The sequence below is a fragment of the Hypoxylon fragiforme genome, assembly GCF_022984875.1.
Source record: "Hypoxylon fragiforme strain CBS 206.31 chromosome Unknown GGS25scaffold_8, whole genome shotgun sequence".
Taxonomy (NCBI): Eukaryota; Fungi; Ascomycota; class Sordariomycetes; order Xylariales; family Hypoxylaceae; genus Hypoxylon; species Hypoxylon fragiforme.
The window spans coordinates 2,888,491-2,903,515 of NW_026054763.1; the positions used below are offsets into that span (position 1 = coordinate 2,888,491).

Genomic DNA, 15,025 nt, shown 5'->3' on the forward strand with positions numbered 1-15,025 from the left:
CTCAGCAAACATGCTTGTGTAAATTTGGCTAAACTGGTTCAATGTTGGCAATAAAAACTACCTACAGTTACGTAGATAGATGTACAGTACGAATACATATGCAAGGTCATACATATACGGGACGCACAAGGCAAAGATCGTGATTTATTTGGCTTCCACGATCACTTCTTCCCTTCGCCATTCATTGATGATTAGGAACAGTAAAAGACAGCGAGGTATTTGCGATGCTGAAAAAACAAACTTAAATGATGCCCTTTCGCGCCAGAGATGCACTATTTCGCAGCAATATGATGGTAATCCTCTCCGACCCGAAAGATGGGTAGCTAGGTAGGTATGATATCTCTCGCTATCGTGTCCCATAAGCACATGGCTGTAAAATGTTAAACCGTTAGTTGTTTTTTAATAAAAAAAAAATGTTCGAAATCGCTCCGTGACTTTTTCGTCTCGGTTTCTTTTTGCCCACTCAGTCTGCAAAGTCTTCTTCCGTCCTTTGCCGTTTCCCTCGAATTGCCAACTTCCGGGTCCAGTAGAGCTCGATTTGTTAGGACCGCTCCCCCCCTTTTCTCTTGTCGAAGATAGCCGAGCAAACAGGTATGCCCAAAGAAATAATTGGATGGTAACAGAGTTAACACACCATACAGGAAACCCCCTTTTCTCAAGCTTCTTACTATGGCACGGACTTATACGCAAAGGCGCATTGGCGCATAGGAAGATCCAAGAAAAAAGCGAGATGAAAAAAAATATTGAAGAAAAATAAAATGTCCAAGAACATTGAAAGTATGACATAGTCTGCCAGTTGAATGAGCTCACGTTAGAGCTGGGTATCTAATATTCCACCTCCAAAAAAAAAAAAAAGCTGCTCTCTCAAAGCGAATCTTCCTCCTCTCGCCCTTCGAGGTTTCGACACTCCAATGATAAAATATTACTTTGCCGCGAATGTAATTATGGCAGTAGATTTGAGTTAGGTATTCGAAGTCCATGATATGATATGCCAAACCCAGGTAGGCAAGCAGAGCATGGTCGTGGATGGGGTATCATTCTTTTTTTCTCATTCTCTTCCGCGGGACGATTCCCCTATTTAATACCTTTAAATAGGTCGTCGCCTAGGCGGGTATCGACTTTAGATTCCAGCGCGCTTAGTTCTGGAATCATCGGTGGTGGCGGACCAGTTGGTTTCTTCACTTCTTCAAAGTGAAGACTTTCCCTTTTAGGGTCATGCGACCTTAACCGTTTGAACCAGCCACTGCTGCGCTTGGATTTTCTCTCTTCCGCGAGAACGCTCGCTGTCCGACTCGGGGGCCTACTAGAGGTGTTGTGACTAAGAAGTGATCCTTGTTCATCGTAAGCGTTGTTCAACAATGTTCTGCTCAATAAGCGTCTAAGGCTACCACGGCTTGACAACGCGGGTGACGCGGGTCCATCATCTGCCGGACGTTTTATGCCGATATTAGGTGGGATGGTGGTGAAGTCGGATTTAGGGGATGTACCATGACCATTGGCGGCGCCATTTGCTTCCTTCTTCTCCTCGACTACTTCCGGAGCCGGGGACTTGGACGGTGGCGGCACCTCTTCCTTGGGAGACGGCAGTGGGGGTGGAATGTCGGTTCCGTCAGTCAGAGATCCAAATTTGAATTCCAGTGCCGGTAGTTCGAACCGCTTTCCTGCCGTACCACCCGTAGACCCATTGCTGGAAGTTTTGGTGGACATGATAAGGATTGAGGCTGTTAGTTGACGTATTAGATCAAGGACGAGATCGATGACGAGTCGCTAGGTATATCGGCCGCGAGTAAACTAGACGGGCTAAGTCAGGTAAAAAGTTGGATCAAGCCGATGAGATGATGATATAAAATTCTATAACGCAAGGATTGATTGGTAAGAGAGGGAGAGAAAGATACAAAAAATTATAAAAAAAAATTATGAAAAATTACAAAAATGAAAACCAATAATACGAACCGTAACGCTCGGGGCTCTAGAAAGTGGCCCCTAAAGTTCGGATCGGCTCAGAAAACGATATCGGTCCTCAATGAACAAGCAAGAGGATGCAAGTTTTTGCTTTGCGTAGGTAGAGTATATTCTAACGGGTTGAATATTCAAAACATCCCGGCGCAAGACGATTGGCGATTGGCAAAGACCGGAAAGCAGCCACAAAGGTCTGAGCAAATGATAGAGAGGGAAAATGACCAAAGCAGGCAGGAAGGAGAAACAAGTCAGTGGCGTGGTGGGTTTCTAGTTTTCGGGGGTGGAGAGAGGGAAACAGGATGAGAGAAACAAAAGTGTTCAATGTTTTAGGAGGCTAGTGTAGTCCAGTTGACTCCAGTTCTTGTCCAGGTCTTGTCCAGGTCTTGTCTGTCAAGGTCAACGGTCTTGTCAAGGTCTTCGGTCTTGTCAAGGTCTTGTCCAGGTGCCTGTAAATTGTTGTATCGTTGTAGGTATGTATTGTATTGTACCCAGGTCCCAGGGTATGTATTGGATGTATTGGATGTATTGTTGTATTCAATGTTGCTAAGTTGCTAGTAATAAACTACTATGGTACTTGTAGAATTGCTTTGCTGGGATTGCTTGGATTGCCTAGGATTGCTAGGATTGCTAGGATCAAGGGTCTCGTTGAGAAAAGAGGTGGTGGCTGGGGGCGGGTGAAGAATTGCCTGGAATGGTACTTTATCTTTTGTTTTAAAATGAGATGATGTGCTTAAGGCCGTGCACAACAAGACCCGGGAGAATTTTGAAGATTTGCAAGATGGAATGCAACTTTGACCAAGATCACTTTCTACATACCTCTCCTCTTCTCCTCTTCTCCTCGTCTCCTCTTCTTCTCCTCTTCAGTCAAGCAAACGTCCGTCCGTCCGTCCGTTCCGTCAAGTGTTTATGTAAGTCAAGTCAAGTCAATCAACGATTGTATGTAACTAGTGTTGTACCTCTAATCAGATTAGAGTATGAATGTATTATGTAAGTACACTAGAGCAAATATGTTCTTCGTAGTCGTCGTTAGCGTCGTCGTCGTCGTCGTCGTCTTCGTGTCTTCTTTTTCTTCTTTTGGGTTAGGTTAGTATGTCTGGTACATATGTAGATGTTGATAATATGATATCAACAACAACAAGCTTGGCACCACTACTCAAGTCTGGTGCTACTAATATCAATTATAGTATGGTATGTAATATGGTAGTTATTATATATCAAAGTAAAATATAAAACAATTTGATAATAATACCAGGACCCAAATATTAGGGGTTTCGAGCAAGGTCCCCTGAATGTCCGCTACAAAAGGTTTGGAAATGCGGATTTAAACACCGAAAGCTTGGAAGACTTGATGGGACTAGCAAGTAGTAGCAACCTTGGAACAGTGGAGGTGCCCCCAATGAGGAAAAGTCACTCCGACCCTTTTGGGAAAACTTGTGCGACTTACACGTAGTCTTCTCCTTACATAACGTGCTGGATCATTGATAACTATGTATCTAATAACTATGAGTAGATATGTATCTATGTAGCACAATGTCTGCAGTTTATATTCTCATATCCGAGTAAGGAGATACGGATACCTACTCCCTTACTGTTCATACATGTGGTCTAGTTAGTTACTTCGTAATGGAAAAAAAGAAACAAAACATGACCAATCTATGGGAGCAACGTGTACATATATATCTGACTTGTAAAATGGCTGCATCAATGTTATACGAGGCACTTGTATGCCAACTATTCCCTAACATGCCACTATGTAGTTACAAGCATAAGTATGTAAGTAAGTAACTAGTCTGATATGTACATCAACGACATGAGTGGCATATGCGAGCAAGAAGAAAAGGGGGAGGGACATCAGGTACCACAATACTAGGTAGTTGCCTATGATGTATGTAGCTCACGATGGGAAATGGGAATGCCAAGACATGACTCTAAACCCACATGCACCACCGTGACCACGAGATCTTCAGTGAGTAATGTACCTACCTACACATAACTACGGTGGACGCAACTAATGAGAACATTTGAAGTTCTAGAATCGACATCAACACGGTATATGCGTTACACGATCTGTCTAGCCATTATAGTCTACATACATAGCACTATGATGGTAGTAGCACTACTGCCACTACATATAGTGTACGATACTACTAGTAGTACTAGAGTCTAGGTAGTGTATGTGCTACATATGTACATAAACTCAGGCCATATTCAACACCAGCTGCAGCTAAGACACTATCGACGCAATGTGCCTTGCGCAAACGGGTGGCTCTCCCGCTGTGGCTGCAGCAAGCCATATACAAAGTACCTATGCAGTGTAGTATGCACATAAGATGCATGTACCATCTGCAGTCAGTGCAGTGCCGTGGTTATGTATTTCTTTTTGATTTTGATTTTGATTTTGATTTTGTTTAGTTCATAACAGGCTTGCATATGCAGCTGTTTGTGCGCTAGGGTATCTTATATTAATAAGAGACAGCCTCATTTGAGATCCGTCTCCGATTCCTCCATGTAACGTCTAAGGTTATCTGCGCCGTTTGCCAATGCCCTCCTAGCCGCTGTCCTGAGTTTAGTTAACTAACAACCACATAAATTCATAAACAGCCACGAAACGCCATCTTAATACTCGTACAGCCAAGCTTCTTCAAGGTCTAAACGCCTGGACCCAATCATGCAGTCTATCTATGACCACAGGCATGATGCCATTAAGACTATCCTCCATAATTCCGTCTAGATGTCGGATTGCATCTTCCTCGTTCAACTCTAGGTGAAAGCGTTCCTTGACTTTGAAGACCGCCTTGTCCGGCTCGATCTTAATGTCAGGAATATTGGCATGCACCATGAGACTGAACAAGTTCAAGATGAGGTTCGATGACTTTCGTAACGCCGCGAATGCGAGGAAACAGTATTGCTTGAACTGTAGATATTGTTCACTGGGAGGATTTGCTCCGCCCATTGCATCAGCCATCTCCTTGCTGAGTTTAACGGCTGGTGCAAAAGGCTTAGGGTCCCGACCAAGGATGAACCCAAAGTCAGCATGAAAGAAATGACCATCCGGTGTGAGAAGAAGATTATCGAGATGTCGATCACCAACTCCAAGGATGTAAGTAATGACGCAGTATCCTGCACATGACTTGACAAATGTATCGAGCGTTTCCTTGCGCACTCCCAAGTATGCCCGCTCGTCTGGATTATGCTGCTTGAGGTAGGCAAGCGCAGGATTGTTGCGGTATTTGTACGCAATGGCAGCAAAAGTCTGGGAAGGAATGAACTGAGAAGCACCAGCAGTTGTGCCAGTGGCGAGGATCTTGTATGGTGACAATTTAAGGTCCAGGTTTTCTTTCTGGAGCAATTGATCCATGAGAGTGATGATCTGAATAACAAGCTGGTCTTGACGCAGGTCGTCACCTGTCTTGAAGAGGATAGGGTACTTGCTACTTGATGCTGTTTTGAATGTGACCATGATTGGAGACAGAGACGACTTAAACACTCGTGTCTCCTCTGGGATAACTCCAATCACCAAGATGGATGGGTCCAGAGGCATAGGTATGGGAGGGTCGATAGATAGTACCTCATTCTTGGGATCTGCTAGGAATGATTTGACCTTCTCAGCCTTTCGAGCTACCGACTCGTTTGACGATTGGATTTCGGCCGAAATCTTGGATAAAACCGTGATAAGCTCAGCTTGCCTTCTAATAGTAACTCTCGTCTCACGACCGCCAGGGCGATCCTCCAACTCCTTCATAAAGTCATACTGAACCTTGGCGTACATGGTGCGAATCTCCTCGCCCTGTTCATTACTCTTGTCATCGTATTCAACCCCAAGATACCAGTAGAAGTAATTTCCGAGGGTAAAGTTTTGAACAGCCCGCGAAATCAAAAAGCTAGCCAGCGAGGACGCTTGAACGGTTGCCTGGTTGGAATCGGCAGAGATATGCTCGAACTTCAGAGCTTGTACGAGCTGCAGTAAGTAAAGCAGCAACTCGTCATCGTCAGACTTCCTCAACCGATCTACAGCATACGCTCGCACAGCTCGGTTGTCGAAAGTAGGGCCGAGTAGCTCAAGCGCATCGTCGACATCAATGTCTGTCCATTTACTAATAACCAGAATAGCCTGTCTAGACTCACTCTGATCCTGCCAGTTGACAGATTTGACGAACTTGGTCAAGGCCCGTTTGTCTTTAGTCAAGTGGTAACGGAACTTCCAGACGAGATCCTTCTCCTCTGGGGTCAAGACATGAATCGGAGAATATGACATGATAAGATTCAACTCATCGCGGACTTTAGAGTTGGGCCTCAAATCTTTATCTAGTATTCCATGACGATGTTGACTCCTGACTAGGCGTCTGTGTTTGCTTTCCACTGGATTGTCCTTCTGATCAATTTCAGGGTCATATATCCGGACAATCCGACCGCCCATGCTGTTTCCTGCATTGTCAGGGCCATTGATTCCAGGACCATAGGCCACTTCAGGAGGGGGTTTCATGATAATATTCGACTGGGAGGCCGAAGAGTGCTGGAAGGATGAGACCGGTGGCGGTTGATATTCGTGATCTGCGAATACCACTGGAAAGTCAAAACGAGGTAGCTCGACATTGAGCACGAACTTGGACGGGCCAGGCCTCGGCGGATCCTCAGCTTCTGAATCTGTCGCTTTAGTCTGCTGGCCGTCTGCCTCCGCATTGCCGTTCAGTGCCGACTGGCGTTGAAGTGATTTGACAGAGTTCTTTGCTGCTTTCAAGCCACGTTTCTCGGTCCCACGGTACACGAGTTGGTCGAGCCATTCCACCCGGGGTATCTCACCCAACTCGTGTTTCTTGAATAATTTCTCTAGGCGTTCGAGTTCTTCGGCTTCTCTATCCACAACGACATTATCCTCTTTCTTAGAGCCCCCTCTTTTCTTAGCGACACTTGACGGTGTAGTTGTGTTATCATTTCCATCTGCCTGCTTGTGTCGATGGACTTGGCATTTCTGCCTACCCTTTTGCAGTTGATTATCATGGTCAAAAAGCGGTAGGGTGGTCCCTCCAAAGGGTATAGCGTGGCCTTGAGCTTGTTTCCCACCAGTTGGCGACAGATCCCATATGGTTATAGCGAGGTAGGAGTTCACGGAGAGAGATTTATATTTTATCGGTACGGTAAGCCATTCGTTCCATCTAAAGCAGGTCAGCCATCAAGTTAGACTGTGTGGCCAAAGCTAGGCAGCAAATCGTACCTCCTCTCATTCCGGAATGCTTTATATGATGTCTGGACTGGAACGGTCAAGGGCTTCGAGCCAGCCCAGGCCTGAACGGTAACGTATAGGTCGGAATAGGGACTAAAGATGGAGGCTTCATGTTAGAAACAGAAGCTGTGAAGAAAACACAAGATTGGGAGATGACAAACGCCAAGTTGGAGCCAACATGTCTGAGGTCAGGCCTTTTAAGCAGGGTAGAATACAGATGAGGTGTTTCTTCGCCCTCTAGATTAATTCTACACATATTTTGTCAGTCAAGCGCCGATAACCAACAACGGCAACAAGCCTCACATGCGTATGCTGACTTCGAGGTCAAGCGACTGTGAAGTACCAAAAGAAAAGGGTTCCATCGTAAAACGTGTTTTTCATGACAGCACGGTCCGGGAAATTCTGGAGTTGGTATTAAATTATTATTGTTGGATTAGAGAATGTACTGTTACTATGTTTATAAGATTCGCAGAATTCACGATGTTGGCAAGAAGAATCGCAAGAATCGCAAGAATAAGAACATCGTTGATTGAATCGCATGTGCTCTCGCTCGTCATAACTTGGAACTTTATAAGCTATGGATATGTAGATTAGATAAGAGGTCATTCCCCCACTTATCTACGTACTGACTGGTAGCTACATGTAACCACTGGTCCACTGCACATGTGCAGGTACTAGGTAGTACAGTATGTATTTGCCAATCAGGCAAATATTTCGCATGTTTCGTTCATTTTTTATTGAAATTTCCATACATAACTTACACTCTAAACGCAATAACCTTGGAATTCTCATACTAGGGGCCAGAAGAGTAACTTAGTAAGCATCGACTTCCTAACTAGCTTATCAATTTATCCCCCGTCACGTCAAAACGCGACTAACGCGCTGCAGGATCGTGGACCACATCGAATATCAAGATTCACCTATCAAGGCACACAACTAAGGTTAGGTGGTCTTAAATTCTCCTATCTACTAAAGGCTAAATAAAGGGAGACATCAATACTTAGTATACTGTTCTCGACCCTCCTGTCGGCCATGTCTTCAATGTCACCCACGCCAGAGTCATCCGGCTCTATCACAGATTCAGATGATCGCCACAATTCATTGGTTATCAGAGATAAAGGGAAAGCCCCCGAGAATGCTCACAAGAGAAAGCGTAATGGCACCAATGGCACCAATGGCACGGAACGCGCTACTTCACGGCGTCGCACACATGAGCCCGACGGTGAAGCTGCGCTTGGCGGAGAAGATTTTGATCCACTCCAATCTATGGAGGAGAAACGCAACTTGCAGCGTTCACTTCGAGGTGCCATACATGACCTTCATGACAACTATGATGAGTACATGAAGCCTGATTCAATTGGTTTGCACGAAACTGTACGCAAGGCAAATTCTTACCAGTCCAACGTGAAGCAGCCTACAGAAGCTGTCATCGACTCAAAACTTCTCGTGAGCACAGCCGACGCATCATACCGGAAGACCGTTCGTCTCACTTCAGGAAACATTGCCCAAGGAATTGACGTCGATGAGTTTGTCTCGAAATGCATTACCTACATGAGACTAGGCTCCGGCATTGCCCAAGACGATGCCCCAGAGCTTACCTCTACACAACAGCATCGCAGGAGACCAGGCCGAAGGTCCCTCGCCGATGAAGGTGAAGATGAGGATGGCATTGGTGATGAAGGTGATGTGTTCAACTGGGAGCATCTCGGCCGGTTCGCCTGTCTTCCCCATATTCGACGTCCAGCCACACCCGGATTTCTCCTCGGCCCTCTTTCCGCCGAAGCGAAGAAACGGAAGATTGTCAAGCGCAGTGCACCCTTTAGGCCTGATAATCTACAAGAAACAAGACCAGAGATCCTGGACGCCGAGGCAGTACAAAGAACCGAGAACAACGATTTGACCGCGATATGCGCCAAGATTTTCTCAAGATTGAAACAGGTGCAAGAGCAGGCTCAACGGGTTGTGGAAGACGCGGTTGATCACGGAGCTGATGATGACGAGGCTGCGATTTTGATGGAACGCCACGGTTTGAAAGATACTGGCGGCATTGATCTGATGAAGTTCGTCGTGAATCCACGATCTTTCGGTCAAACGGTAGAGAATATGTTCTACGTCAGCTTTCTAATACGAGAGGGCCAAGTTGGGATCAACTTTGACCACAAAAACTTGCCAGCTCTATGTAAGCTGATCCTCACTATATACCTGACGACCATCAATTTTTGTTTATTGCTAACCTTGTCCTCAATCTAGATCCATTACGCGAGGAGGATGAAATGCATGTCTCCAAGCATCGTGCTCAGAGGCAGCAAGCCGTGTTCTCCATCGACATGAAGATGTGGCGTGATATAGTCGACGCTTTTCAAATCAAAGATCCTCTCATCGAGCACCGCCAAGAGCAAAGTCACCAAGGGCCCGGATCTCGGGGCTGGTATAACTAGGTAGTATTGATTTGACTCACGGCTTTTAGACACTACTACGTAAACCTCTAGCTACGTGTCCCGGATTTCGGTTCACACATGGTAACGACCTCGAACGATAGACGAGTCCAAGTTGTACATGCCTTTTGGTCAATGATTTGATAGGCGGTCAGCCTACTGCTATAATGTTAAGTATGGGAAAGGTGTAGGAGATTCTGTGGGAGATTCTCTAACTTGTACTATAAACAACCTCTGAGCTGATAGCCCAAGTAGGTCGGTATACTATAACGCTATGAGATCAATGCTATAATTTCAACCCAGTATATTTGTTGGCCTGTCGACGGTCGTAAATAGTGGCATCATCATAACCGTACAACGTTTATTCCAACGTATTTTCCTTGTCTCTCCTAAGGTTGTCCTATTGGACTTGTATCTACCTGGGTAGGTTCCATCACCACCTTCGTTATCGGGGAGGGGAAAAGGTACAACCGTCAATTTCCTATCAATTTTTTCACCCTTAACCCCTTAGTCCACTTCACCTATTTTGAACCTGAGGATGCTTTCCCACAGGTAGTCTGATTTTGACTGATTCTGATCAGTATTTAAAATTTTATCTTTCCTTCGCTCTCTTCACACACACACTCCCTTGTTTTTTTTTCTTCCTACAGCACGAGTTCATTTTCGAAATTACCAGCAATCAGATTCACTGAACTGACAGCCAGCAATTTCAACGTCGAACCAAGCTACCAAGTTTGAATCGAAGATACCTACCATTCAATAACCAGTCTTCAAGTAAGTCAATTTTTATAAATATTTCAATTACCCATCTGGACTTTTAATCCTTCGTCTTGGATTTCAGTCATCCATTCCCTGCTGTAAATTCTCTCTGTTGTATTTTTCAATCACCCATCTGTACCTTGAACTATTCATTCTCACTCTCAATCATCCACCCCAAGCTTTCCCTACAACTAATCCTTCTCTACCCTCACTCGTGTCTACACTCAACTGATATGTTTCATTTTCATTTCTTTACATTCAATCATTCTTCATATTTTACATACTTTCAGGCGTTTAAATACTAACATTCGTTTCAGTTTCGCAGACCTTCCAACACACTCCAAGCCCCCACCACCTCACAACTACCAACACCATCTACCTAGCCAAAGTCGACCTAAATCGTGACCATGGCGAGAGTCGTGACTCAACCCATTAATCTGGTAATCCAGTATCCTTCCTCCTCCTCTTCTTCCTCTTCCTCTCTCACTAAGACCATCACCTCCGCACCTACCCCCCGTTCTTCCGTTCCGGCTTCTGATCCTACTCCTGATCATAAACCCACCAATATGTTTGACCCTTTCCGCTCCTTCGCGGCTCCCTTCTCTATGGGAGCCTACAACTTCTCGTCCCCCGCGGCATATCACATGGCGGCCGTTCCTGACACCATGGATATGGACGACTCGGACGTGGACATGGACATGGACGACTATGTCGACGTCGACTTCGACGTCGAGATGACCTCCCCGCCTCTTTCCCCCATACCGGTCGACATGTTGGCCTCTCCTCTAACCTCTTACTCTTCCTACGACGTCGACAAAATGGACTTTACCATGTCGTCGAATGGCCAGCTCTCATATGGAGAGCTAGAGCAGGCCTATATGGCGTTGCTCCAAGACAAGACCAGCTTGGAGCAACACGCAGCCGAGCGTATCACCCAATTAGAGCAGAAAAACGATACCCTGCGAGAAGACGCGAACCAGCGCATTACCGAGCTAGAGCAGGAAAACGACATCCTGCAAAAAGACGCGCTGCAGCGCATTACTCAGCTAGAGCAGGAAAACGACAACCTGCGAAAAGAGACAATCCAGCGTATCAAGGCGCTGGAAGAAGAAAACAACAGCCTACGGCTGGAAGGAGAGAAGCGAATCGCCGACCTCGAGCAAACGGTCAGCGGCGTGAAAAGCCAGGTGAACCTGGCCATCCAAGGACTGCAGCAACAGAACGCGCAGTTGCAGCACTTGCTCTGGGCCCAGCAAATCCCGCTACCAACAAGCCCGTCTCAGCAGCAGGCTGCGGAGACCCCGGCGGACGCGGCCGACAACGCTCGCCCGGAAGCGCAGTTCCAGGCGCAGACTCCCAACCTGGGCTTAGAGCGAGCGCACAACGACGACGACGTGTTCGCTGCCTCCTCCAAGAGCCCGAAGGCGCAAGATCGCGCGGCTCGTGTTAACGAGCACCTGCAGCCACTCGCCATAGTGACGAAGCTCCAAAAGGAGCGCAAAGGCCCGTTGCCATCGCCTTCGCCGTCGCCATCGATGTTTCCGCAGGAAGGAAAGGAGGGAGAGGGAGAGGGAGAGCAGCTCGACAAGAACGACCTGCAATATTTGAAGCAGCAGATGCTGCTTCATCGGAGGTCAAGGTCAAGTGAGAGCTACCCCAGAATAAAGAGGTTCGGGTCGCGTCGTTAGTGGCTTCCTCTTGCTCCCTTGGCCTTGGCCTTCTTCTATTGCATGCAGATGGAAGAGCAACCCGATCTCCTTGCTCCGCTCCTTGCTCGGTTTCCATGCCCTACCTTCCTGTTCTCTTGTTTTCCTGCATTACGGTGTTTTATGGCATTGTTTTGGTAAGTTCAAGGTTGAGTCATCTACTTTAATATTATTTCCTTTACTAACATACCTGTTTGCAGTTTCCGCGCATCCTGTTGTGTTTTTTTAAGTTTCCCTAATCCTTAATCCTGTTTCAATGTTGGAGATGGGTAGGGTCGCGGCTGTGACGCATTGTCATAGTAAGCATCGTACCCTCCTACATAGTACCTACCTGCCTACCTCCTTCTCTTGAATTCCTCACTCTATAGTCTTCTCTACTAACATACTCGTCCTATCAGTTGTCCATATTCTGGACTTTTCATACGGCGTTGGGCGCCGTTTGCATTAGATGGATGATTGATGAATGTACAATAGATTTCGGTAGAACAATGAGACGAAGAAGTTTCTTTTCAAGACTCTTCTTCTGTGTCTCAAATCCCATAATCTAATCCTCCGAAGGATAGGGTAGAAACCATCGACTTGCCTCCAACGATTCATCACCCTTACTCGAGCCTTCCTACCTACCCACCCACCCTTCGGTTACAACCATCGATATCCCCACGTACCTCTTTCGATCTTCTGTCATTTACAGTTACCTACTATCTAATACCATCGAATCTTAATTATTCAACGCTCCTACCCGAACCTCTACACATCACTAATAAACGACTATCACTATCACCTACGCCACTTCCAACTGTTTGAAAGCCTGAGAGTGCCTTCTCTCAGTCTCTTATCATGGCAAGCTCCTGCTATAAATCTCCCAACTTGACTAGGACTAGACCCAAATCTACCCTTGTTCACAGAAATATAAATCCCTCGTCCCCTCGAGCTGATCGATTCTTTTCCTCCTTGCTCGCCAATTACCCATCCACGACCACAGCCAATAGCTACCTCGTCCGCAGCGAGAACAGCACCCAAATATATCCCTCACTCTCGTACCTATTTCCGTGTCAACCGCTACACATAAGACAGCTCATCAGCCACAACTGTATATGTACACTACCAAATTCCAAAAAGGAAAATCCAGCCATGGCAGATTAGGTTTACTTGAGTAAATTTATGAAAAGCCGCTAAGCTCAGATTATATAGCCAGATCTTCTCGGACCTCCAGTCTGAAATCATCTCTTTTGATCTAAGACGGGCATAGACCCCTGGTCGCGACGCCGCCCAAAGCCGGGTCATGTCCTCGTCGACGGTGACAGCGACGAATGGCATCCACACCCTCTACTGATGCAGAACGCTGCAAAGCTCCATTTTACCGATGAACACGGAATTGACGAGCACACTGTCTTCGATAGAAGCTTAATGGGTCCTGAGAAGGATGAGTTTGATTCCCTTATCTACAGTGGCGGCCCCAGACTGCTTCAATCCGTAGGTAAAGGGATTCATCAGCTCAATCATCTTTGAATCACTAAACTTGCAGTGTTCCATCTAAGTTTCCGGGCCCAGATGAAGCCAAACACGGCCACTTGATCGATTCCAAATGAGTACTAAAGAAGTTCCTGTCAAACGGCAATCTCGAACGCTTTCAGGCCGGGATGTGCGCACGAGGATTCACGCAGATAAAAGGCCTTGAAAACAATGAGACGAAAGCATTATCTCTCCGAGAGGTCTCGAGGTATCAAACGTAGCCCTGATGGGATTCAAAAACTCCTCAGCCTTGGGTCAGAGATTCATGGACCAACGCCTGAAAGACTACGACCATTTCGTCAAGGCATACATCGACGACATCGTCATCTACAGCGACACCAAGGAAGAACACCTGAACCACCTGGACAAGGTATTCGCCAGGTTTGACGAAATTGGATTGGCGATCTGCGCCAAGAAATCCTTCCTCGGATATCCATCCATCACCCTCCTGGGATTCTCAGTGGATGGATACGGTGTCAGTATAACTAAAGACCGCATCGCGGCCATCAGAAAGCTACAGATGCCGACGAACCTGGCCGACCTGGAGACTTACATCGGCATGACGGGTTTCCTACGGAAACACATCCCCTGGTACCAGCAGAGGTGCTATGAGTAGAATGGCAAGAGTTGATTAAGTCACGCCAGTGGCGCCTATCATCACCCTCCTCGCGGGGAGGTGATGCAACGTCCTCGTTGCCAATTTATATTGTGAGCAGTTTGCTTCCGGGAGGCGGTGGTAGGGTAGGTGGTATGTCGGTTGGAGGAGAATGGGGTGGTTGGGCTGGCGACGTATGTTGGTCCTTGGTATCTCCTTTACCATTTTCCAAGCACAGCCTCGTGGAGAGTGCCTCTTTGGGCATTTTTGTTGGCCAACATGATATCAGGACGTTGTGAGGAAATGTGCCTCCTGTCAGATGTGTACCGAAACTTCTAACAAGTTGCCGGCGAGGGGAGGAAGGCGGTTGGTTGTGCATCTCACTCCTTGGTCCGTGGTGGGGATGGATTTCTTGGGGCCGATATCCCCACGGGGTCCAGGTGGAGAGCGCTACATATTATTAACCGTCGATTATTTCTCCTCGTTTGTTTAGGGGGACCGGCTGCTGCTCCGAAGTGAACGGCATGCACGTGGCGGGAACCAAGTGTTACCACACTAGAGCCTACTCCGGATGGCGAGTCTTCGAGAAGGACATCAACGACATCAACACCGTCGTCTGTCTATACTCAAAGAGACGCCATTGGAGGCCTGAGCCGGGCGAACTTGGACACTCGATGTTGGATGGAGGGCTGTGGCCAAGTTTTGGGAAGAGAGATTATTTCCAGTATTTGGTTATCCCACCGAAATATATTGCGGGGGTAAAGATGAAGCATCATGATCATAAATGCAACATCATCAAGATCAAACACCACGACAACAAACTCGACATCATCATCAT

At 46.6% G+C, this 15,025-nt stretch overlaps 4 protein-coding genes across 4 annotated transcripts; 1 reads left to right on the top strand and 3 right to left on the bottom strand.

Moving 5' to 3' along the window:
- Positions 1–365: 365 nt before the first annotated feature.
- On the bottom strand, positions 366–930 carry GGS25DRAFT_431422 (uncharacterized protein). The gene has a single exon (XM_049258661.1). It carries the CDS (start codon positions 784–786, stop codon positions 400–402), a length of 387 nt encoding a protein of 128 aa, XP_049114258.1. The 5' UTR covers positions 787–930; the 3' UTR covers positions 366–399.
- On the bottom strand, positions 405–1,852 carry GGS25DRAFT_505215 (uncharacterized protein; the record flags this gene model as incomplete). Its single annotated transcript, XM_049262199.1, has 3 exons — positions 1,489–1,852; positions 642–1,332; positions 405–591 (listed from the first exon to the last, which is right to left on the bottom strand). Coding segments are annotated over exons 1-2 (473 nt in total), but the record flags the coding sequence as incomplete, so codon positions are not given.
- Positions 1,853–4,229: 2,377 nt separating this feature from the next.
- On the bottom strand, positions 4,230–7,741 carry GGS25DRAFT_505216 (phosphatidylinositol 3-kinase). The gene is made up of 4 exons (XM_049262200.1): positions 7,484–7,741; positions 7,342–7,428; positions 7,172–7,273; positions 4,230–7,112 (listed from the first exon to the last, which is right to left on the bottom strand). The coding sequence occupies exons 1-4, from the start codon at positions 7,540–7,542 to the stop codon at positions 4,601–4,603; spliced, it is 2,760 nt and encodes a 919-aa protein (XP_049114260.1). The 5' UTR covers positions 7,543–7,741; the 3' UTR covers positions 4,230–4,600.
- Positions 7,742–7,745: 4 nt separating this feature from the next.
- Positions 7,746–9,919, top strand: GGS25DRAFT_505218 (uncharacterized protein). Its single transcript, XM_049262201.1, has 3 exons — positions 7,746–7,996; positions 8,069–9,359; positions 9,431–9,919. The coding sequence occupies exons 2-3, from the start codon at positions 8,213–8,215 to the stop codon at positions 9,616–9,618; spliced, it is 1,335 nt and encodes a 444-aa protein (XP_049114261.1). The 5' UTR covers positions 7,746–7,996; positions 8,069–8,212; the 3' UTR covers positions 9,619–9,919.
- Positions 9,920–15,025: the final 5,106 nt, after the last annotated feature.

Coding starts and splice junctions, on each gene's coding strand:
- GGS25DRAFT_505216 (XM_049262200.1), bottom strand. CDS start 7,542: ATGGAACCCTTTTCTTTTGGTACTTCACAGTCGCTTGACCTCGAAGTC. Junction 7,274..7,341: donor CATGTTGGCTCCAACTTGGC/GTTTGTCATCTC, acceptor CTCCATCTTTAG/TCCCTATTCCGACCTATACG. Junction 7,113..7,171: donor GCATTCCGGAATGAGAGGAG/GTACGATTTGCT, acceptor GACCTGCTTTAG/ATGGAACGAATGGCTTACCG.
- GGS25DRAFT_431422 (XM_049258661.1), bottom strand. CDS start 786: ATGTCATACTTTCAATGTTCTTGGACATTTTATTTTTCTTCAATATTT.
- GGS25DRAFT_505218 (XM_049262201.1), top strand. CDS start 8,213: ATGTCTTCAATGTCACCCACGCCAGAGTCATCCGGCTCTATCACAGAT. Junction 9,360..9,430: donor CAAAAACTTGCCAGCTCTAT/GTAAGCTGATCC, acceptor TCCTCAATCTAG/ATCCATTACGCGAGGAGGAT.